Source organism: Cheilinus undulatus, linkage group 15 (assembly GCF_018320785.1).
Source record: "Cheilinus undulatus linkage group 15, ASM1832078v1, whole genome shotgun sequence".
In the NCBI taxonomy this organism is placed as follows: Eukaryota; Metazoa; Chordata; class Actinopteri; order Labriformes; family Labridae; genus Cheilinus; species Cheilinus undulatus.
Genome location: NC_054879.1, coordinates 44952471 through 44976050, shown reverse-complemented (window position 1 = coordinate 44976050; position 23580 = coordinate 44952471). Strand labels below are relative to the sequence as shown.

General features: G+C 39.7%; 1 protein-coding gene across 5 annotated transcripts in view; it reads right to left on the bottom strand.

The window, feature by feature from the left end:
- LOC121522493 (bromodomain adjacent to zinc finger domain protein 2B) overlaps positions 1 to 23580 on the bottom strand; it is an 85842-nt gene continuing 62262 nt past the window's right edge. For 3 of the 5 annotated variants that reach the window (XM_041806942.1, XM_041806941.1, XM_041806943.1), the window contains 25 exons: positions 23351 to 23561; positions 21328 to 21420; positions 21182 to 21243; positions 20818 to 20883; positions 18713 to 18778; positions 18371 to 18415; positions 18057 to 18089; positions 16590 to 16655; positions 16361 to 16501; positions 15431 to 15685; positions 13735 to 13958; positions 12394 to 12468; positions 12063 to 12294; positions 11932 to 11994; positions 11703 to 11847; positions 9569 to 10227; positions 9064 to 9313; positions 8760 to 8915; positions 8469 to 8623; positions 5860 to 6068; positions 3486 to 3621; positions 3062 to 3208; positions 2572 to 2885; positions 1170 to 1313; positions 1 to 1086 (listed from right to left, as the gene is read on the bottom strand). In XM_041806942.1, the coding sequence (XP_041662876.1) occupies positions 939 to 1086; positions 1170 to 1313; positions 2572 to 2885; positions 3062 to 3208; positions 3486 to 3621; positions 5860 to 6068; positions 8469 to 8623; positions 8760 to 8915; positions 9064 to 9313; positions 9569 to 10227; positions 11703 to 11847; positions 11932 to 11994; positions 12063 to 12294; positions 12394 to 12468; positions 13735 to 13958; positions 15431 to 15685; positions 16361 to 16501; positions 16590 to 16655; positions 18057 to 18089; positions 18371 to 18415; positions 18713 to 18778; positions 20818 to 20883; positions 21182 to 21243; positions 21328 to 21420; positions 23351 to 23561 (4095 nt within the window). In that variant the 3' untranslated portion in view covers positions 1 to 938. The remainder of the gene's footprint in view (positions 1087 to 1169; positions 1314 to 2571; positions 2886 to 3061; positions 3209 to 3485; positions 3622 to 5859; positions 6069 to 8468; positions 8624 to 8759; positions 8916 to 9063; positions 9314 to 9568; positions 10228 to 11702; positions 11848 to 11931; positions 11995 to 12062; positions 12295 to 12393; positions 12469 to 13734; positions 13959 to 15430; positions 15686 to 16360; positions 16502 to 16589; positions 16656 to 18056; positions 18090 to 18370; positions 18416 to 18712; positions 18779 to 20817; positions 20884 to 21181; positions 21244 to 21327; positions 21421 to 23350; positions 23562 to 23580) is intronic. The other 2 variants (XM_041806944.1, XM_041806945.1) reach the window with 2 other exon arrangements.

Below are 23580 nucleotides of genomic sequence, written 5' to 3'. Positions count from 1 at the left end.
TGCCACTATCAAAAAATAATACTCATAAGTTGCTACTCATAGTTGACAAAATTGATAATAAAATACAGTTACTTCAAGTCTTTTGGCTTCAGCTGCCATGAGACGCCTCTGCTGGACCATGGCACTTCCTGACTCTTTGCTGGATTAAAGCCCGGTGCAGGTTGCTCTTTGGTCCGGAGGATGTCTGACAGGACTGTGGCTGAAGGAAATGCTTGGAGGTGAAACACAGTAAATGCACCACACAGATTCTTTTCAAGGTCTGGAAAGAGTATTACATTTTGTAAAAGTGTTTCGCGCAGGACACACATACACTACGCACACAGAAAGTGGGCAAAAACGCGCCCATGCACACTGTTGTCAGAGGTCAGGCACTGTAATACTGAGGAGACAACAGTGTTAGAGAGGACACAAAGGACAGTAGAAGACACGTACAATCATCCCGAATACATGAATGGTATTTTGACAAGTCTGGAAGTACAGTTTTAAAAAAATAAGACTTAGAAAGGTGACCACTTAAATTGAGTTGAACAGTAAAACTGCTGTGAGCTTGTCAAAAAGATGAAAACAGTTATTTCTGATTGGTTCAATAATCTGAAAAACAATGTATATTTTTTAAAGGTGTGTGCCATTTTCTGCTTATTTCTAAATGAAAAACACATCATAAATACTTTAGAAAATAAATACACATATACACTTAAATATTGATGGTAAAAATGCCAACACCAACACAGTGTTTACAGGCTAAATATTTAATTCCCAAACAGATCAAGTCCAAAGTCAGTGTAATTGAAAAAAAACAAAACAGTATTGCACTTTGAGGTTTTAAGCCATGAAGTTTGATCTCAGCAGGAGAATTTGTCCGTTCTCATGGTACAGCAGTGTTTTTGATCCAAGTCTTCATTTACTGCCACAGTTAAAAGAGAGGGGTCTTTCTTTTCTCACTGCAGCAGTTCAGTCCATCGTTTGTCAAAAAATCTCCTCATCCTGTGGCCGGCTCTCCCAATTTGTGAATCGTCCTCATTAAACTTTTCACAGTTCTCAAAAACGAGGTTCACATCGACAATGAAACTTTCCAGATTCAAGTACCTGTAATAACCAGAGAAATGCTTGGTTTGAATTCATGTCATCACTGAATATGTGGAGTATGTGCTAATAATGCTGTTACCTACTGGTTGTTGGTGAGCTTTTCTCTGATTGTGGAGAAATCCATGGGCTTCTTTATGACCTTCCTGTATCCAGGGACCGATTTGTGGTTGACTGGTGTGAGGAAGGGCCAAGCGTCCCGATGGGCCTCTAGCTCAGCCAGCAGCACTCTGCAGACAACACAACAAATAAGCTGAGCACTTTACCCTTCACATATCATGTAGCTGCAACACCATCTCTCCGTGCATGCGTGGATTCTCTCCAGGTACTCCAGCTTCCTCCTGACACCAAAAACATGCTCATTAGGTTAATGGGTGACTCTAAATTGGCTGTAGGTGTAAAAGTGAGTGTGCCTGGTTGTCTGTTTCATCACTGTGTTCTAAATTATTATGCAAATAATATTTTTCTCTGATTTTCCTAAATAGTAGATGCAAATGACACTCAGTATAATTTTCAAGTCATCAGCCGTAAAAGCATAATTCAGATTTTATTCAACAAATTTCCCAATAATAACTTTTTTTTTTTTTTCAAAATAAAAAACTCAAAATTCACTGTTCCAAACTATTATGCACAACAGAGTTTTAACACATTTTATTGGTTGTAAAGAACTGAAAATGGTCATTTGTTGAATTTGCAGCATTAGGGGCTCAGATTTACTGAAATCAAAGCTATTTCAATCAAAAACATCTTAACAGGCCAAGCTACATGTTGACAAAGGAGCCCTTTTTTGATATCACCTTCACAATTCTTGCATCCATTGAACTTATGAATTTTTGGAGAGTTTCAGCTTGAATTTCTTTACAGGATGTCAGAATAGCCTCCCAGAGCTGCTGTTTTGATGTGAACTGCCTCCCACCCTCATAGATCTTTAGCTTGAAGATGCTCCAAAGGGTTTCAATAGGGTTGAGGTCAGGTGAGGCTGGGGGCCACATTATGAGTTTCTCTCCTTTTATGCCCATGGCAGCCAATGACACAGAGGTATTCTTTGCAGAATGGGATGGTGCATTGTAGCTTGAAGATAATTTTGCCACGGAAGGCATGGTTCTTCTTTTTGTACCATGGAAAAAGTGGCAAAGTAATGATCACAGGCATCTGAGACTGATTTCAGTGATCCAAAGAGCCCTGAGACACAATACCATCCATGAGTTTAATTAAAAAACAAAAAATTGAATGTTTATGACACTAAAATCTAATTTGCATAATAATTTGGAACGCGGTGTATATGTCAGCCCTGCGATATAGGTACAACCTGGACTGGCGACCAGTCCAGGGTGTACCCTGCCCCTCGCCCAATGACAGCTGGGATAGGTTCCAGCCCCTGCAACCACCAACGGGATAAGCGGTTTCTGGTACATGCATCACATCCTTTTAAAGTGATACGTTAATTCAATTCTGCTATGCATATAGTGAGTATGTACTTATGCATACCTGCACATCCCCAGCCCGTTTGTGTTGTTGTCTCTGGCTGTTTTGGCTTTTTTTGCACAGGTGATGGGTCCGTCATGCTCGGCCTGGGAGCTGTGCGGGCTGTCGTCTCCTTTCCTCCTCTTGAACTCCTTGGTACCTTTCTTTGGCGCGCCGTTGCTGCTGGCAGTCTCCTCTCTGATGAGTTCTCCTGCCACAGATGGCTTGCTATTTCGTTTTACCTCGCTGCTTTTCTTCCCTTCTCCAGCTGTTCGGCTCTGATGCCTCTTGCTCCGGGGGGACTGACCAGCTTCCTGAGTGACAGCACACCCAGAGGACTGGTGTAAAGGCACACCAAACACAAATTTAAATCAGTTAATTGGAAGCGCACGTGTGATACAGCTATGTTAACGTATGACGATTACATGGGGTGAGGCCCCTTAGATCTAATGTGAAGAAAATTATAATCCTGCATAAAAAAAGAGCGTCTGTTTAGGAGGGAAATACTCTGTACCTTTTCTACACACATGGGACAGAACCAGTTGCCATCAGGTACTGTAGTGATCCTGGGTTTAAGGCAGTATGTGTGGCAGCCTTCGTCACAGCTGTCACACAGTAAGAGCAGTTCTTCATTATCGCCTTTTTGACAGAGCTGGCAGTGCTGGAAACAACAAACAGAATAAAGCGATGAAGTCAAACTGGATTACACCACTTCTGAAAGCAGTGATTTATGCAATTCTGTGCAATCTGTTTTATTTGTTAGTAATGATGTGCTGTAATCTCAGGAAATTTTAAACTGCTTTTTTTTTTTTACTTCTCACCCGATAACAGCCCCCTTTAAGAGCCCCATTCTTATCTATCGAATGTATTGAGTTACATCTTCAGTGTGAGCAGTAAATTTGACACTGAGAAAGAGAGAAATTGAAGAGGACACTTACCACCTTCAAGATTGATCGTTCCCATGTGATTGTTTTCTGCAGCTGCTGAATGCAGAGGGAAAGTTGAGCTGAGCTGCGAACTTCACTGAGAGCTTTATGCCATAATCTCATCCCCGGAGCGGCTGCTTCTTCGTTGCTTTGAGGTCACAGAAAGAAAGAACAGAGTATTACTATAACCCCATTACAGTCTGTGCTATTATCATGAGATTACAAACAATCATTAACATTCAGTGAAAATAAGTAAAATGGAGAAATGAAGCCTAGCGTTAGTTCATGGAGGACATGGTAGTCATACACAGACGTTATCAGCTGACAGCCAGCTGATCCTAATTATTGCTTTCAAGCTACCAAAGCCAATCACAGATCTTTCTCTCAACACAGCAGTACATCTAAAAAACATAACTTCTCAATAACAACTGCTTGCACTAATGCTGATTAGGGCTGAATGATTTTGGAAAAAAATGTAATTGCGATTTTTTCTCCCCATTATTGTGATTTGATGTGCGATTATCCCTGAACCCTCCTGCATCCCTAAAAAAAGTGCGACAGCCATGTCCCTAAGGGTAAAAAAAATCCCTAAAACAAACACTGCCATAAAAATGTATGTATTACTGTATCATTCCAATTGTTTTTGCAGAAATACCTGAAGTAACTTATCTGTGTTCCCAAATTTTTGTTAAAACAAAAAACACAAAGAGTGAATTATTTTCCATCACATACAGGCAAAATTGATTTTGGGGGGGGGGGGGGATTATCTAAGGCTGGGGGTGATAAAGATTGGCATCAAGATTGATTTTAAACAACTTTTTTTTCTTTTTTGCAGTGTCTGCTTGCATTAAAAAGTGTGACACCCATGTCCCTAAGGGTAAAAAATACCCTCTGCTGTAGAAAAATATATATTTATTAATGTATTATTTCATTTTTTTTTTTTTGTAAAAATACTTTAAATAACTTTAGTCCTCACCATTTATGATGAATATTCCTCTGTTTCAAAATTGTAACCCCCTTAAATGCCAGTTTTTGTGATGAGAACTTGAACTGTGTCCCTAAGGTTTTTTTTTTTTTTTTTTTTTACCCTTTTTGACCTTCTTTTGTGGATAACTTTGGTTTTGTTCATGCATATGGCATAAATTTTGCTAAGGGTGTTTATTTTGGGATGAATTTTGGTATTTCAGGAAAATAAAAATGTTTAAAGTACTTGATTAACGCTGTAAAAAATAGCCACACCTGTTTCCCTTAGGGTATTTTTTTACAGCACCTACTCCAATTATAAACACTTTTTTTGAACACACTGCCATTGCAGTTTGATTTATTTTCATTTTTTCATTCCTTGGTGTTGAAATCCCTTCAAATTTTAATTTTTCATTGTTTTTAACTAGGTGGTGATATTTTCTCATATGCTGTATATCCACCATTGAGAGGCCATGTCAACATTTTTACATTATCATATTATATCAAGCACTGCAGGCTAATAAAATAAATATTTAGAACAAAACTTATTTTGGTGTGTTCTAAGGGACGTCATAGTGTGGTGTGAAAGTGAGTGTTGAGGAATTGATATGTGTGTGTAGCCTAAACGCAGCCACTAAAATCATGGTCAGTGCAATGTGAAATAATGAACCATATTTTACAGTGTTTGCATGATTTTTCAGATGGATATGGTTTGTGAGGGTTGAACAATTCTTTAAATGTAACGGGGGGGAAGGGTTTTTGTCATTCTCATATTTATTTTAAAAAAAATCACAAAAATGAAGGTAGAATTTTTTGTAGACCATTCTACAAAAACGGCACTTCAATGACTGCATGGTAGGTCATGCATAACATCTCTGTAACAAAAAAGTTTAAATCTGCTATTTTGACTCAAATCTAAGGTCAAAGACACATTGCACCATCTGCGATTTGAAAAATGCAGCAGGCCATATTGGGATTTAATCAAATGATCGATCAATTAATCCTAATGCTGATGCACCACACTGCTCCTGCTGCTGCTGGCAAAGCTTACCTCCTCCACCCCAGCCTCCTCTTTTATAGCACAAAGCTTTTTGCACCCTTACATTATCATAAATGTAAATGGGTTTCTAGCCTTGAAAGTCAAAGCAAGCTGCTTAACTAATCCAAGGAGCATCTTTTGAGCAGAGCCTTCTCCACAAGGTAAAACTATAAATCCATTTTGCAATAAAATTTTTAAATGTATGATGAGAGTGTTCCTGACTGAAACAATAGTTATTAGTATCACTTGAGACAACCTGTTGCTGTTAGACTTTCTCTGCAATGAGGGACGAAGCCTTCACCACACTGGGATGGCACAGGACAAGAAACCGTGACATTACCTCATCTAAACTGAAAAGTAATACTTAAAGCTGTCTTTATGTACCTTCGCTCGATGTTCCTCTCCAGCTCTGCCAGCCTGATGACGGCTATATCAAGGGGATTGTTTGGCCGCCGCACCACACTGCCAGGAAGTTCCTCCTGACTGGTTTCTCTCTGCTTATTTCTCTCCGGAGCAGGTGAAGATGACAGGAGCTTGTGCTCATGATATACCAGATCCTCCCTCTCTGACTGAGACTCAGGATGCATCCAGCCCTAGAGAGACAAGACGGGGACAATTGATACTGACTTCTAGTAACATCAAGACAGAGAAAGGATTGAACAGCATTTGCAAGCAGAGCTTAGAGATTTTTTAGAACAACTTTTCATATTTTAACAGGTTACAGGTGTTTTGTTATCAAACAGTAGTTTCAATTAATCGCAAATTAGATTAAATTGCAATACCACCAGCTGCACTATACAAATCACAGAAGTTGCAATACTTCTGTAGCTCTAAATGTGTCAAAATAGCCATTTAATACATTCATTTTTGCAGCAGCAGAGATTTTACGCACATTATGCAATAATTCAAGAGTCAATTTTTTAAAATGGTTTACAAAAATCCTCCTTTTCGTGTTTTATGTGTTTATTTTCAGTCAAAATGAGTGACATACAAATGATAATCCCATCAATAAACTGGCAGCTTTACCTCCCCCACCCCAGCCACCTCCTTTACAGCTTAAAGCTTGTTGCTCCCTCATATTCAGATTCATGCTACTATTGATTAATTGCTAATGAAATAATTTCATTGTTTTCAATGCACATTTTCATAAATTTATCTATCCATATGGGGGTTTCTAGCCATGCACTCCTTGGAAAGTCAAAGCATGCTGCTGAAAAACCCAGGGAGCATCTTTAGAGCAGAGCCTTCTCCACCAAGTAAAACTGTACATCCATTTTGCAATAAAATGGTTAAATGCATGATAAGTGTTCCTGACTGATTATAGGTTATATTATAGAATGATTTTTTCTTTAAATTGTCTAAAAAATACATAAGTTGAGGAACCTAATAATAATGGCATATTAAATCGCAATGGCAATTAGATTATCTTAGCAAATTGTTCAGCCCTAGTTTCAATACAGCCATACTATAATGACTGACAGCACAAGCAACCAAACAATATAAACCAGCAAATTCAGATTTCTTTCACCTAAAACCCTTCTCATTCCCATGAGGCTTTCTCTAAAAAAAAAAAAAAAAAAAAAAAAAATCACATTGAGTCGGTACAATAAAATCAAACTTAGGACAAAAAGTAAGGAAATCTGTCTTTTAAAGAAATGCTTCTTAGCAATCAATCTTATAGAATGGGAAAGCCTTTTTATTTCCCTTATAAATGCTGCCACATTTGTCAGGAAAATGCATTTTTGGGATGAAGGACTGAGTATGTGGGTCGCACTCCTATAAAAATGTGCCAAATCCTCTCTGCTGATGCCAAACAGCTGTTGCTGTTGCATTTGACTCTTGTTTTGAGCTAATGGTAGTCCATATGTTTTTGGATTTGACAATCAGGTGTCTGATTGGCACCTGATCGGACCCTGCTAGAGTGGCCAGTAGAGCCGTGTTTCCATCAGGGGGTCCGGTTTGATTCAGTACTTGGTGGGCAGCCTTTAAAAGCAAGCATGTGAAGTCACATGCAGCGTGAGTCTGCTGGTCCGGCCACTGAGTTAAAGAAAGGACAAGTGACAGAAATCTGTAGGCAATAAGCATTAAACAGCTTTATTTCAGCTGAAAGTGCTTTAAAAAAATACAACTACAAATTAATTATGTTAACCCCTGTCAGTACCAATCCTCAGCTAATGGAACACGTGTACAGAAACGTTTTAATTCATAACGGTACATTAATATGTGAATATATCTAGTATATAAAAATAAAGTAAAAGTGTCAAAATCAAATCTCTTTCGAGTCCAAATATCCTAGATTTAAATCGATACTAGTCTGTTTTTCTCCTGTTTTCGCTGCTACTCACAGAGCAGACTTCCGTGTTTTGCAGCCCGGAGCAGAGCAGCTGTGTCACGCCCCAAGGTGACGTCAGTGTAACCCCCTATTGTTGTGTGTATAGCTCCCCCTGTTTGGGACGAATAGGTAAGATTGGTACCCCTATGGATATGTGCCAAAAAGTGGGACGGTACGGGTTGGTTTGCTATATAGAAACGCAAAAAAATGCGTGCCATTCCACACCAAACTAAGCCGGACCGTTCGGGGGAAACGACCAATAAGTGTCTGCTCCAAGAATCGACATGCCACGTTTGAGTGATCCTGAAAGAGTCTGTGAGATAGGGCAACTTCAAGCTGGTGTTCTGCAAAATCAAAACTGAAGGCCAAGTTCCAAGAAAGAAGATGACACTCCAACAAGACCACTTCCTTACCTTGTCAGTGCTCAGAAACCGTGGGCTGTCCATTTTAATGAGAAATAAACACTTTTCAGCGGTATAAGATTTACTGCCAAGACGCACTGTTACAACAAAGGAATAATCTATCAAACACAAATTTCCTTACTTTGCATGCTAAATTTAGATACATATTGATGTATAGAGGTATTGGAGAATTTCTCTTAAAAAAATCCTCCATTGCTTTGAGCTGCAAGATGATGAAGATGTCAGATGCTCAGTTTTACCTTCATCTGCAGGTTTGCAGAAACAACTTTCCTTTCCAGCTGCTCGACTTGCTGCAACAAGCTGATATCCACCTCCATGGCCTGTTCCTCAACACACCAATTCTCTATCGTTGCCTCACTCACCTCCTGCCTCTCCAGCTGTGCCACATTGATCACTGTCACCAAAAAGTCACAAAAACACAGATTACTCAGAGCCATCTTATAATAAGTACAAAGCTTTCATAAAAGGTCAAATCATACTACTCTTCTGCAGATTATTTTACACGAAGATGGGTGAAAATGTGCACGAACCATCCTTGCTGTTGGTGCAGAGCTGGGTCATGTACTCCATATGTTTTTGGATCTGTTTCTGTAAGACCTTCTCTCTGATGCCCCGGCTGTGAAGGGCCTTTACTAGGGTGTGCAGTTCCTCCATGTCCGACACCCTCCACCAGCCACACAGCATCGCTGCCAACATAGGCGTTCACTTTTACACATTTTTCACACAATTGTCTAATTTAAGTGGCAAAATAAAGTTGTATAACTGACTGACAGCCTTCACTGCATGCATTCTGGTCATTTCTATTTGTGCATACTGGAAGTTAGCAATTCATACCCTCAGGGATCGGTTGCGGACTGGGGTAGTCCCAAGTCTTAGACACCTCCACAGCAGGGAATGAAGCGCAAGCTGGTTTGTCACTCGGAGGTTCTGGGGTTTTGCTCTTGTTGTTGTTTGGCAGGAAGAGGACACTGTTCGCATTACCCTCGGCATACTGGGAGGCCACATCCAGCACAGGGGGTAGAGCAGAACCAGAACTTGACATGTCACACAGTGTGGGTCTGCTCTCATGAATGCTTGTTTTAAACTGCAAAAAGGATAAATAAAAAAAACTTCAAGCTTTCATGTAATGTCTGACATCCTATTTAACTAAGACAAGCACAAAACCAGTGCTAATACTCTTAAAATGCCCAGTTTTCCTCTAAGATTTGGTAGCAGCTTCCCTAGTAACTCATGGGTTAACATCTGGTAAACATCTGTGTTATCTGTAATCAATCAAATTAAATAAAATGCACAACTTGTTTTTACATAACTACAACAGAGATTACTGATATCCACCAACCAGAAGGACAGAAGACTGCAGGTTATTGATCCCAGCAGGAGCACTGGAGCCGTCTGTAGCCGGGGGATCAGGAGAGAGGGAGGAAGGGGATTTGTTGCCGTTGGTCTGTGCGGGAGAGGTTGAAGCCAGAGGGCTTGAGCCAGAGGTAAAAGAGGACTCATCACATGGAGAGCGCGGCAACAGGCTAAACCACTGGTTGTTCTTCTCGGTCAGTATCTTGGAGAGCTGATCGTCATGAAGGACAGGCTGATGTCTGCCTTTGAGCTGAGGGCCACTACACTGTGCAGACACTGAAGTGTCTGTTTTAGCTATCAGTCCCGAGTGAGCAGCGGATGTCTGAGAGGAGGGATATAAGAGATGAGATGGAGGGACTTGAACAGAGTGAATGTTATGATTGCTGTGAGAATCAGCATCTGAATCAGGAGACATTTTGGCAACTTCAAGGAGTTTGCTGAGCTTAGAGAAGGATCCAGGCTTTTGAAGGAAGAGATTTAGACTTTCTTTGTCTTGCTGGCTCTCAGGTGTGGATGTGTGACTGTCTGTGCTTGGTGCTGGGCCGGTGATGTCTGACTTCTTTGTCTCTTCCAACTGCTCTTCTTTTATCATGATCGACTGAGTAGACCTCTGCCTTTTCTTCTCTTTTTCTACCTCTTCATAACCTGAGAAATCAGAACGACAACTTTAGCTCATGGCTAAGTTAACAAAAATAATATTTCCAAAAATTAATCCCATTTCCAAAATAGTTGGGACTGTGCAAAATGTGAATAAACAGAATACGGTGATTTGCAAATCCCTTTCAACTTATTTCAATTAAAGGTCACATATTATGCATAGTACACTTTTTCAGGCCTTTCTAGCTAAAATATGTGCCCCTGGTCTGTCCACAATCCCCCCCAGAATCAGAAATATCCTTCTCTCCCCCTCTCTTTCTCCACCTTTCAGAAAATGTGCGCTAAAACAAGCCGTTCTCAGATTTCCCCCCCATGATGTCATGTGGAGAGTTAGTCCTGCCCCCAGGTTCAGTTGGCCCTCCCTGCTTGGAAGAAAGTTCTGTCCTCCCCTCCTGTCCTCGCCTGATTTCCCTTTTATTAGTAGGGGTAAAGTGATTATCTGCTTGGCTGATTATTGAGGCAGACACTTGGCATTTTGCCGATTATCAGTATCAGCAGTCCATTTTACAGATAATCAACAAAGTTGCAATTTGTGTCTTCCCCTCTGGCTTAATTTTTACTCTCCACAGCCTCAACAAATGTCTTTCAAACACAATCTGATGAGCTAGTTGTCACATAAATTTCAGCCAATCAACAATTAAACCTAGGTACCACTCCCACAGTGGGCGTCTGACATCACTTCCTGTTTTTCTGCTTCTAGTGTGTTGCTCTGTGCTGGAACTCAAGCTGACAATTCTAGGGCTGACTTGTTCATTTTCCTTTTTTCTTTTGATTATGCAATTTTTACTTACACCACACAAAAATCAAATAAAACCCTATTTATTAGTGCCTATAGCATGATGGCCCTGTTAATACTGAGAGGTACAGACAGGTTTCAGAGCAACAAATGCTTCAAACCAGACATCATCTCTTCCAGGGACATCCCTGCTAATTTCAAAAACACAATCAGCTGACAATGCCACATTCTGCACAAGTTACAATGGTATAGCTTTGCAGGTACTAGACTGGCCTACATGCTGCTTAGATCTGTCTCCCATTGAAAATGTATGGCACATTTTGAAACACAAATCCAAAGAAACACCGACAATGAAAACAGCACTCTTGAGCAACTTAAGACGTACATCAAGCAGGAATGGGGAAGAATTTCAATGGGGGGGTACGTTTTATCCCTTGGACTAAATGCATCCTACCCTGCAGTCTAATCTCAACATTAACTGTGTGATTAAAATGTTGAGGACACACAACAAAAATTTGAGACTGTGCTCATACTGTGGTCTGGTTGTCGCACACAGCCTGAGTTCTCACACTGATGATCGAAATCAGGACTGACCAGGGTAAGGGCAAGGATTACAACTTTGTTTGGGCCTATTAATATCAGAATGCTTCTGGAAATATTTGAAACTGGAATAAAAACGTGTTTAAAATAGTGAATTAAATATGATAAATAAGTGTAGGGTTTGAACCTTCACAGCTCTCCATGCCTTCCACAAAGATGCCGCCACACTGTGGCAGGACCCAGTAACGTCTCTTGTAGCGGTCCTGTCCAATGGTCATGGAGCGCAGAGAGAGAGAGGAGTCGAAGAGCTTCTGTCTGATTTGGCACTGTTGCTAAAGAGAGGAAAGTACAAGTATTAAGGGAACTGAGAGGAGCTGCTCCTGAGAGAAAAATACGTCTCACTGGGTGTAATATACCTTGTATGTTTTCTCTATCTGTTTCTCCAGCTCCTCCATGTTGGCTGAGTGAACGTTGTCATCCTAAATGAAAGGATCTCATTAGCTAGCTGCCTCATAACAAACAGATTTAGCAACATGCTCTCACTGACCTCTTCTTCACATGTCTCAGCTTTCTTTCCCTTTCTCCCCCCTGATTCTTCTTCCTCTTCTTCGTCATCATCTCCTTGGTCTTCACTGTCATCATCCTCGTCCTCTTCTTCCTCACTGTCTCCTTCTTTCTTCTTGGATTTATTTCTAGCAGTGATATTGAAGGTCTGGCTCTCCTCTCCCCCTGCACCAATGTCTCTCTTCCCTGTCTTCTTGGCATGGATCCTCCTCAGCCTTTAAAGATAAAGGAGCAAAGTCAGCATGAAGAGTAGACATTCATGATTACAACCATCCTACAACAGCTATGATACTGTAGATGATGCAAGCACTCACTTGCGGAGCTTGCCCTCGACGGCCCACTTATCCTTCCTCAGGTTGATCATGTGATCTATGTTTTTGTCGATCTCACTGGAAAGTGTCAGACAGTAATGAAACACATGTTTCTGTGACCTTTTGGAAAAATAAAAGTATGTTTGCATCACGCGGCGGTGTTCACTAGATGTAACCAGATGAAAAACTGATGACTGGTAGTTTGATGCAACCTTTTGAAAGCGTCTATCAGAGCAAGATTTTTGTCCCATTTCTTCTGATGTCTCTTCTTCCATTAAAATTGAAGCTCCCATGAATAAAACAACGGAGAATTTCAGTCTTTCTTCTGAACATGGGATCATTTTTTCAAGCCATCAGCCGTGCATGTATGATAAATCCAAATGCCTTAAAACAATGATAACCAACATGTGGCTCTTTGTGATCATTTGTGGCTCTTTTATGTCTTAATTTGAAATATTATTAACAAAGAAAACCTTAAAAACATAGAAATTTGAGCTAAAGAATTATCCATTGCTATTCACATTACTTAGTTTGTTTCCCACACTTATACAGCAGGCTTTAATTGTCAAACTTTATTTTTTGTTTGTATATTTCAATTGCCCTTATTTGCAGTTTTGACCCCTTTTTGCCACTTTCAATCCATCTTTGCTGCTTTTATCCCATTTTTGCAAATTTTTGTGCTACTTTTTACCTATTTTTGCCACTTTTATACCTATTTTGCCCTTTTTGACATTTCTTTTTACCACTTTTGGCACACAAATGCTGCTTTCTGCCATTTATTGACACGTTTTTGCTCATTTTCCCAAATTTTTGCAACTTTTTGACCATTTTTGCCACCTGGAACTTATTTGTTGTATTTTCTCACCCAATTTCTGCACCTTGAGCGTTTTTTTGCAACTTTTTCTCCCCATTTTTGTCACTTTATCACAGTTTTTGCCATCTTATGCCCCTATTCACCCATTTTTTGCCACTTTTTGACAATTTTTTCCACCTTCAACTTATCTTTATTGCCACTTTAACCAATTTTTGCCACTTTTTGACAATTTTTTCCACCTTCAGCTTATTTTTATTGCCACTTTAAGCCATTTTTGCCACTTTTTGACCATTTTTTTTCCACCGTCAGCTTATCTCATTGCCACATTAACCCATTTTTGCCACTTTTCACCTCTTAGATTGTGGCTCTTGCAAAGGTATTTTTCAACAATTTGGCTCTTTGGTTGAGCAGGGTTGAGTAATACTGCCTTAAAATAACTAGGATTTATGGAAGTGTTCACTGTGATTAGTATGCTGACTGGCCAACATAAATCAAAGATAAACAGACTAATAAAAAGAAGCAGGTCTCACCTGATCACAGCCTTACTGCAGCACAGCTCATTCACAAGGAATGCGAGCAACGAGGCTTTCTGTGACGGACCATGGGCCTGAAAAGCTTTGGTCCTGAGGCTGAGCGCCAGAGCAGCCAACTCCGTTTGCCCAGAGTGGGCCTCCAGGTAGATCTGCAGGATCTCAGACATGTTGTCTCGGCCGATCCCTACATGAGTCAAATGGTCCCCCAAAGCCGTCTTATTCTAATGGAAACAGTGTTTAAAAAATGAGGATGAGTCATAAGTTCATTAATTTCATTACTAATTTAAACACAACATTTATTTTCTAAGCTGTAACCCATAAGCACAGATCACGCTGCAGAAATGTCTGTTCCTCTATATTTCTTAGTTCTTTTTCAATACAATAAACAAAACAAAGCCTTACTTTAAAGAAATTAGCCCACTAATTAGATGCATACATTAATTTTCTATACCGCTTATCCTGTTGGGGTGGCTGGAGCCTATCCCACCTGTTGTTGAGCAAGAGGCGGGGTACTCCCTGGACTGGTCTCCAGTCAGTCACAGGGCAGAGACAGGCATGCTCACATTTTTACCTACAGCCAATTTAGAGTCATCAGTTTACCCAGTTGTTCTCAACCTTGGGGTCAGGGCCCCCTTGGGGGTCGCGAGACACTGAGAGGGGGTCACCAGATGCCTTTAAAAAAAAAAAAACTAAGAATATTTTTTAAATGACACTGTTGCCATCTTAGACAATTTTACCACATGTTAACCCTTTTTCATCACTTTTGACACAAATTTTGCCAATTTTAGCACATTTTTGCCACGTAAAACCCTTTAGTGTCAATTTTAAACCCTTTCCACCACATTTTTTTCTGCCTGTTTTTGTCACTTCTCATCACTCCTCAATTCTGCATGTAAAATAAATCTGCGAGGAATGATGAAGTCGGGGCCTGATGCCAAACTATGCTATGCAGCCTTAATAAATGCTTGAGATGACCGAGTGAAATAACATTCAAATGGTACCAAAATATTCAACACCCTTAATACACACATACAGTAAACCGTATGCTGTACACTCAGGACGATATTTTGTCAAGGAAATTTTCTATGTGCTCTGACAACGTCAAGATTACTCTCTCTTTAGATCTTATGCACCCCTCTGTATACCACTCCCTCATGGACAAGATACAAAAAAATCAAGCCTACAAAAGCTTCATGTTGCTTGCATAGCAATGACGCTATGAGGATACTATTGAAAAAACCCCGTTGGGAAGGTGCAAGTGAGATGTTTTGTCAAGCAGGAGTTTACACTTTCCAGGCTCTTATGAGAAATCTGATATATAAATTTATATGCAGGCTAAAGGACTCTCAGAACTCCATTATAATGCTATTGACTAATCCTAGTCATAGTGTTGTAAGATACCATTCATCCTTGTGGAGACACTGGTATGGATGTCTTTTATAAATAGGGAGGTATTTTGTTTGTCCGTTGATTGTTTTTTAATTTTGTTTTTAATCCCAGTTTTTATGTATTTGTTGTTTTTATGGACTTCTATGTCTATTAAAAAAGATGATGATGATGTTGATGATGATGACATTTGATAATTAGAGTTTTTCAGCACATACTAGAGAAGCCTGTTTTCCTATGTCCCAGAATACACACAAATGCACACTAGAGGTGAGGTTCCATTTACAATTCATCAACAGACTCTCACCTTGTGACCTGCAGGAATACCAGGATCGCACACAGCTGCAGAGAGCATGCTCACCAGCAGGTCCTGCACCTTTCCCATGCTGTCCCCGATGTTTAGCAAGCCCTCCTGAAGGTCACTTAGGTTGAGCGTGTCCAGGTCGATGTCTAACCTCAGGACCTTTCCAAAGCTGTGCAGAAACTGCAGCACCATCAGGCAGTTGGACAGAGCGCTTCCAGGTAGCACCAGACCAGGAATCCGTGACAACTCTGGAAGAGGCTGGAAAAACACGGGTTATGGGATCACAAAAATCACAACTTCAGTTATGTTTAGCTTGTCTTTACATTCCTATTCTCTTTTAAATCCTATTTATTGTGTTGTTTTTTAAAATCTGAAACCGAGATTCTAAAAGACTAAAGAAAGGTTACAATGTGCCTTGAATTTTAATGACAGTTGAACATTTCTATTTTAAAGTATTGTGTATTTATTTTTATTGTATTGCTGAATTAATCCTTGGATTGCACAGGATGCCAAAAATAACCCTCTGGCTCCAGCGCATTCCTTTTATGTTACTAATTGACCATCTGTTAACATGTATGCAACTGAAACTAAATGCATCTTTTTTAATAACACTGTTGACTGAGTTATAGCACCAGTGTCCACATGGTGGCAGTATTTTGCCCTACACCTACTATCATTTTAATCAAATCCAGATGCTTTCAGTGATATTGCACATCTATTTTGGTAGATCTAATGGTAAAACAATGAGACAATGAATTTGTCAAAAGCATTTGTAATCCCCTTGCCTTCAGCTCCCACAGTGATTATACTGATTGATTTCTAGGTCTAAAAATCCCTGTCCCACACACATCTACTTCACAGATGGAGAGTATCCACTGTGACAAACATGGACACTCACTCTCATCTGCCAGCAGCTCCACAGTGTGTGAATACCTTATGATCTGCTAAACACATGTCTTCATTTGGCTTCTTCAGCTCCTTTGCTTTTTCCAGTTCCAGTCTTCTGAGCTCCAGTTTCCTCTCCTTGTTTAACCGTTTCTCATCCTTCTTCTCTCTCTTTACACGCTCCTTCTCCTGCAGAAAAAAGACAGTTGTCGACTCTGCTGCAGTATACTGTTTGTATTTCAAATAACTGCTGATGCAGGAGCATTAAGGTAAACACCTCTGCCTTCTTACGGGCCTCCACTGCCTTCATGAGCATCATGTGCTGCCTGCGTCTTTCCCTCTCCTGACAGAGCAAACAAACAGTTTAGAATCAGAGTTCCTTCCAATATTGGAAGAGAAAGGCTCATGCAAGCAATATGCAGTATGAACCATATGACATGCAAAGGAGTAGTAAACACGTAAGTTTGGCATGATCACAGCATGGTCAATATGTTGTTGCAGTGACAAAACACAACAGCTTTATCAAAACAGACACAGCAATAGCAAAGCTTAATTGTGCATTGATGCATTTACAAAGCAGAAGCTGAATGTTACAAATAAAAAATATGAAACTGAGCATGGGTTAAGAAGCAGGAGTTATGGAACATGCAGGCTAAGAGTTTAAGACTGTAAGCAGGAAATTTTTATCCAAATGAAGACAAAAAACTGCTCAAAATGATCACAATCAATTTTCTGATGTTTGTGGATGATCTGCATGTTTTTTACTATCCTTATTTACCTTAAAAGTCAAATATTTTACCCCTTTAAGACAAGTTTATATTGGTCTCAGAGGACCCCAAAACATGCCTGTGAAGTTTGTCGCTAAAAAAAAACACTCCAGTATTGGATTGTTGCATGTCTAAAAACCCCTCTGTTTCAGCCCTGCTCAGAACGAGCTGTTTCTGTGTCTGTAGCTTTAAATGTTAATGAGCTGTCTGACTCAGCCCCTCTCAAGAAATGGATGTGGCTCTCCTAATCCTCCCCTCAGCTGCCAGCTTGGAGGAGAATCAGGAGAGTAGGGCCGGACTTCCCTCCAAGTGGGGAGGGCTTACTGAACCTGGGGCAGGGGGCTAACTCCCTGCATGACATCATGAAGGGAATATCTGAGAATGGTTTCAGGACACATTTGGGGGATTTTTCTGATTCTTGGGGGGATTGTGGACAGGCCAGGGGAGCGTATTTTTGCTAGAAAACCCTGAAAAAGTGTATTTTGCATAATATGTGACCTTTGACAACAAAACTAGTGAGGATACTGTAGACCAACGCAGAAAATTTACCCTCAATTTAGGAAAATTAATGAGGACAAAAAATTTAATTCAATTAACTTTTTAGCTAGAATATAATCCTCATATTGACTTTTTTCAGTGATCAAATATGTTAGAGAAAATTGGCTCACATGTTGTGGAGTGAACATAGGTCAAACACCAAAAGGTTATTTGGGTTCTATCAGGCTATCAGATCAGAGTGCTTTGAATCCTCTAAGGGCAAAGGAATTTTTGTTGACATAATGCAAATAATGGATGTATTTTCTGTGAGGGGATAGGTGGCACAGATGTATGCAATGCAATGCTTAGGGAAAAGCCATGCAGTAAGATGTAAAATGACTGTAGCTAATGCTACCTTTTGCACGCACTGGCATGACAACAATCACTGATAACAACAGGTTCATAACATAATGTGATTAAATGTACAGAAACAAACATACCCATACCATATCTAGTCTATGCCTCTCCAACTCCTGGGAGAAAGAGTTGGCAAAGTATTAAATACAACATCACACACACAAAAAAAATCAAAGTTAGAAAAAGCCAACCGAAGATAAGCTAACATGAAAAGACCTTTATTTGACTGAAATTTGATTTAGGGGTTCATAACATCATGATGTCATCATAACCTACAACAAACCTGAAGACAGATTTATTTTACTTTACAGGGTCTTTAAACAAGTGCAACTTACTGACAAGATACTCATTAAAAAAAAGAAATAATGGTTTTAGTCAGGCTGGAAAAAATCTTTACCTGGTGCTTCAGTAAGACAGCATGCAGTCTACGCATTTCCCTCTCCTGTAAGTAAAAACAGAATCAATCAGACAGGAATAATACATAAATCCATTAAATTCAAATGTATAATTTCAAGTCTGGTCATCTATTTTTAAATGACATAATTCTGAAGTGCAAGGCCTCTGACTTCATGACTTTTCTGAATGCATGTATGATGCTCTTCTTTTAGAATAAGCACTGGCAATAGTTTTTTAATGAAAAAGTAGTATGATGAAGTAAAATCTTTATTTTTTAACAGGAGTGAGGCTGATGTACATTTTAAAAGCAGATCACAGTTTGTTTTGATGTCATCTAGCTCACCTTGTTTCGCTTTGCAGCCTCCAGTATTTTGGCGTTGACAGCTTCTTCTTTCTTCTTTCTTTTTGTCTGTATGTGAAAAAAACAAGGTCAAACAAAAGCAGATATTCATAAGTTAGTTTTAAATAATACACTACATATACACCAGTCACACAAATCTAGGTGTTACTAGGGAATTTTTGCAACCATACCTTATTAATACAAAGTACGGTAACCAGGTCTACCAACAGATTTAAGAGTTTTTTGGCCACTTTTTTGTCCATTTTTTGCCATTATTTTGACGCTTTTTAAAAAAAATCACTTTTAACGTATTTTTGCCACCTTTTTGCTCAGCTTTTCCACATTTTTTGTATCACTTTAAAACAATTTTTCCTCAGAATTCTGGTCCATTCTGCTACTGTTTGGCCACTTGCCGACAAATTTTGCCACATCAACCCATTTTTGCCAATTTACCCCCATTTAAGATGAGATAAAATAAACTTTAATTGATCCCCCACAGGGGGAAATTTGGTCATTACAACAGTTCAACAAGAGACAGACAAAAATTAGCAATATAGTAAAGTAAGAAATAAAATGTGCACACAATACTTAAATATAATATAACCAAAATTAGCGGTAATTATAACAAGGATAAGGGAAATATTTACGTATTTACACCTTTACTTGTAGAAGGACTTAGACCAGACTATAAATAAAACACACACAGTGTGCACGGTGCTGCATGATTTGTTGTCTCTTTTCACAGTTATTCAGTTTTTCTTAACTAAATCGTCTCAAATTCTTCTCTTTTATTTTCTGGCATCCTGATATTTGCGCGTATTATGGCCTTGCTACGAAGTCAACATTACTTCCCTTATCATTCACTGTGCCCATCCACATTTTTAACATCATCAATAAAAAGGTCATTCTGTTTGAAAGATAAGATAAGAGTGTTTATTATTCGGGTCAAATATATTGATTATCATATCTTAACTTTTACCCCCTTTATGAACATGTGTTTCTTGACTAAGCGTTCCTGAATGAGCCATTTAGGCCTACTCAGTCACTATACCATGGTCTGGGTGAATACTCGATTCTGAGTGGCTCTGGAAATTCCATTGATGTCAATTAACTTTTGATATATGGACACAGTCCGAACTTCACAAGTAGTTCCGGTCAAAAAATCATTTGACCGGAACTACTTCGCTGCGCGTCGGACGGTTCAGGCCGCCACTTTGTTCATTAATCCCTGATAACTGGACACCTCATTGGGCATTAACCCTTACCTAACCTACATTATATTGTTTTTTTACAAACTTAAAGTGACCCCAACACACTCATAAATTTGTGTATGTGGCCCTCGGTGGAAAAAGTTTGGACACCCCTGTTTTAAGGTAATATTTTATAATACTAAGTGAGTAAGTTAATTAATGATTTAGTAATTTATAGAGCTTAGTAATTTAGTAAATTGCATTTCATTTAATGATGAATAATAATTATAACAATAAACATATAAAGGGCAAAAGGTCCAATTATTTGTCCTTAATATCATGTCAGCATTGCATTGTTCTTTTTTAATCTTTGCATCAACTATGGAGGATTTTCCACAGAAGACAAATTTAGCCAGAGGCTCACCAGAAGTCGAATCTAACACACTGAGATCTTGAGCAATGAGATTGTTATTTCATCACATTAACACTAAAAGACAAATTGGCTGTAGTTATTATGAAACACCAGCAGGCAATGAGAATAAATTAAGCAAGAATTCTATCAGTAATTATAGCCCCAACAAAATCCTGTTAAGAGCTGCTTTCCAAGCGTGTCAACTGCAATTTGATTTATAAAAAGCTAAAATACTTCATGGATTTTATTAGTGAGAGAATGCTTAATGGTTATTTCACCTAGCCAATGGTAAACTGTGTTAAGCTCCATCAAGGTCTGAAGAGATTTTCATATTCAATGGCACTTTTGCAAAAAACCAATTAGGCATTAGTCACATGTACTCACTAGATGTGACCAAAAGTGCAACCACATAATTTAGGAGTAGCCCTTAAAAAAAAAAAAAAAATCCTACCAGCAGCAAAAAGGAAGTGTTTCAGAGTGTTTCTGCAATAACTTTCAGGACGAACCTCGAGAATTTGCTGTGCACGGAGTTCTTTCTCCATACGAATTTGCTGAATGCGCTTGATCTTCTCCTGGTAAAAGGATGAGGGCGAGATCAAATGAATTAACTGTTAAGTCATGCATGTTATAGAGTGCAAGGGTTGGAGGGGGAGTAAGGAAGTATAGTGGGGTCTATGCAGATGAGAAAGGTGCAGCATTTTTAAGGATAACAACTTCCTTATAGAATTTCAAATGCAGCTCAACTCTGCTTAAAGCCTTTTCACCTTGGAGCACAAGCACTCTTGAATAAGAGGCGAGCAGCTGCAGACAGTTATCAAGCTTTGAACGGAAAATTAAACAACAGCTCAGCATGCAAAGAAACATCCTTACTTGCTGTTTAAGAATCTTTATCTGCTCCCTCTTTTTCCGCCTCTCCTCGGCAGCCAACATAGCTGGAAGACACAAACAAATTAGACGTACACGCAGCATGAAGATGTGGTGTTAGAGAGAAGTCAGACTAGACAGCAGCTGTTTACCTTGTTGCTTCCTTGCCTCCTTTGCTGCTTGTGCCATGGCCTGCTTCTCGAGTTTCCTCATCATTTTGATCTGAGCAGCTTGTCGGGCTATCTCTGAAACATGATGAAATATGTTATTGAAATTACAGATCCTGATGAGTCAAAATTTTAACACTTCCTTTAATCCCTCCAAACCTGAAGTGAATGCATTCAGAATTTGTGTAATGAGCTGCTGCTATTGCTGTGTAATGACAGATTGAGAAATCCATATCTGTCTCTTTTTAAATGGCTTGTACAATGCTGTGATTACAGAACTAAGTGCAAACATAAAATCATTCTCCACTAATATTCGACTCAGTTAAAAGTGATCTGGCATTTACCTTTTACCTTACTATCAAAAGGTGACAATGCTTCCCCAGCTGAACAAAATGTAAGGCATTATAGTGAAAATAAGTGCCATAGTACATACACTCCTGATCAAAATCTTAAGACCAGTTGAAAAATAGCAAGAATTTACATTTTGCACTGTTGGATCTTAAGAAGGTTCTAAGTAGAGCTTCAAAATGCAAGAAGAAGAAATGTGAGTGAGACAAAAACAAAACTGAGTGAGCAATTTATTGAAAACAACAATTAAACTGCAATAGGCTGTTCATCAGCTGATCAAAAGTTAAAGACCACAGCTCAAAAAACCCCCAAACCCCTTCAAAACAGAAATAAAGTTTCAAAAAAGGACTCAGTAATGAGTAGCTCCACCGTTCTTGATGATCACTTCAAAAATTAGTTCTGGCATACTTGATGCGAGTGTTTCCAGGAGGCTAGTGGGAATGTTGCTCCAAGTGGTGAAGCTGGCTTCACGAAGGGCATCCACTGTCTGGAAGTGATGTCTATTTTTGTAAACTGCCCTTGCCATCCATCCCCAAATGTTCTCAACTGGATTTAGATCAGGGGAACACGCAGGACGGTCCAAAAGAGAGACGTTATTCTCCTGGAAGAAGTCCTTTGTCAGGCAGCCATTGTGAACTGCAGCGCTGTCCTGTTGAAAAACCCAGTCATTATCACACAGACGAGGACCCTCAGTCATGAGGGATGCCCGCTGCAACATCTCCACATAGCCAGCCGCCGTTTGACGCCCCTGCACAACCTGAAGCTCATTGTTCCATTGAAGGAAAAGCACCCCAGATCATGATGGCACCCCCTCCACTGTGCCGGGTAGAAAACATCTCAAGTGGGATTTCCTTGTCATGCCAGTAACATTGGAAGCCACCAGGACCATCAAGGTTACATTTTTTCTCATCAGAGAATACAATTTTCTTCCACCTTTCAGTGTCCCATGTTTGGTGCTCCCTTGCAAAGCCCAAACGGGCAATTTTGTGACATTGAAGGAGACGAGGCCTTTGGAGATGTTTTTTGATTTTTAAGCCCTTCCCTTGCAGATTCCGTGTGATGGTTATTGGGCTGCAGCTGGCACCAATAACAGCCTTGACGGACAGCCAATCGGATCCTCCAGCTCAGTGCCTGTGAAATTTTTTTGGGTCTACCATTTGAATTTTTGTTCCATAACCATCAGGATCTTTTAAGAAATTCAAAATGACTGTCTTACTGGGTCTAACTTCAGCAGCGATGGCGCGTTGCAAGAGGCCTTGCTTATGCAGCTCAACAATCCAACCATGATCAAAGACAGAAAGCTTTTTTGCCTTTGCCATCAGGAGGTCATGACAGTGTGAATATGTGACAGAAAATGACTTTGAACCCACATTTTTGTGCAGGTTTGCTGAACTTGTGATCAGCTGATGGACAGCCTATTTCAGTTTAAATGTAGTTTTCAATAAATTGCTTACTATTTTTTTTTGTCTCACCCACATTTCTTCTTTTTGCATTTTAAAGCTCTAGTCAGAACCTTCTTAGGATCCAATAGTGCAAAATGTAAATTCTTGCAATTTTTCAACTGGTCTTAAGATTTTGATCAGGAGAGTATCTAGAAGTTGTTTGTGTTTCATTCCTCCAGAGCAGATGCTGCTGACAGTTTTCCCCAATATGAACTGACCTTGAGCCTCAAGTTTGCGAAGCAGCTTCGCATCACTGACATCTTGGAAGTTATTTTCCCCGTTATTAACAGAATGAGACTGCCATTGTCTGCCTGCAGTGCCGTCACCTGTCCCCTGGTGCTCTGACTTTGCTGAACGGCTGCGCCTCCCATCCATGGCTATGATAATGGGGGCGATTTCCTCCTCTGTCAGCAAGAACCACTGTAAACCCTGGATCATTAGAAGAACA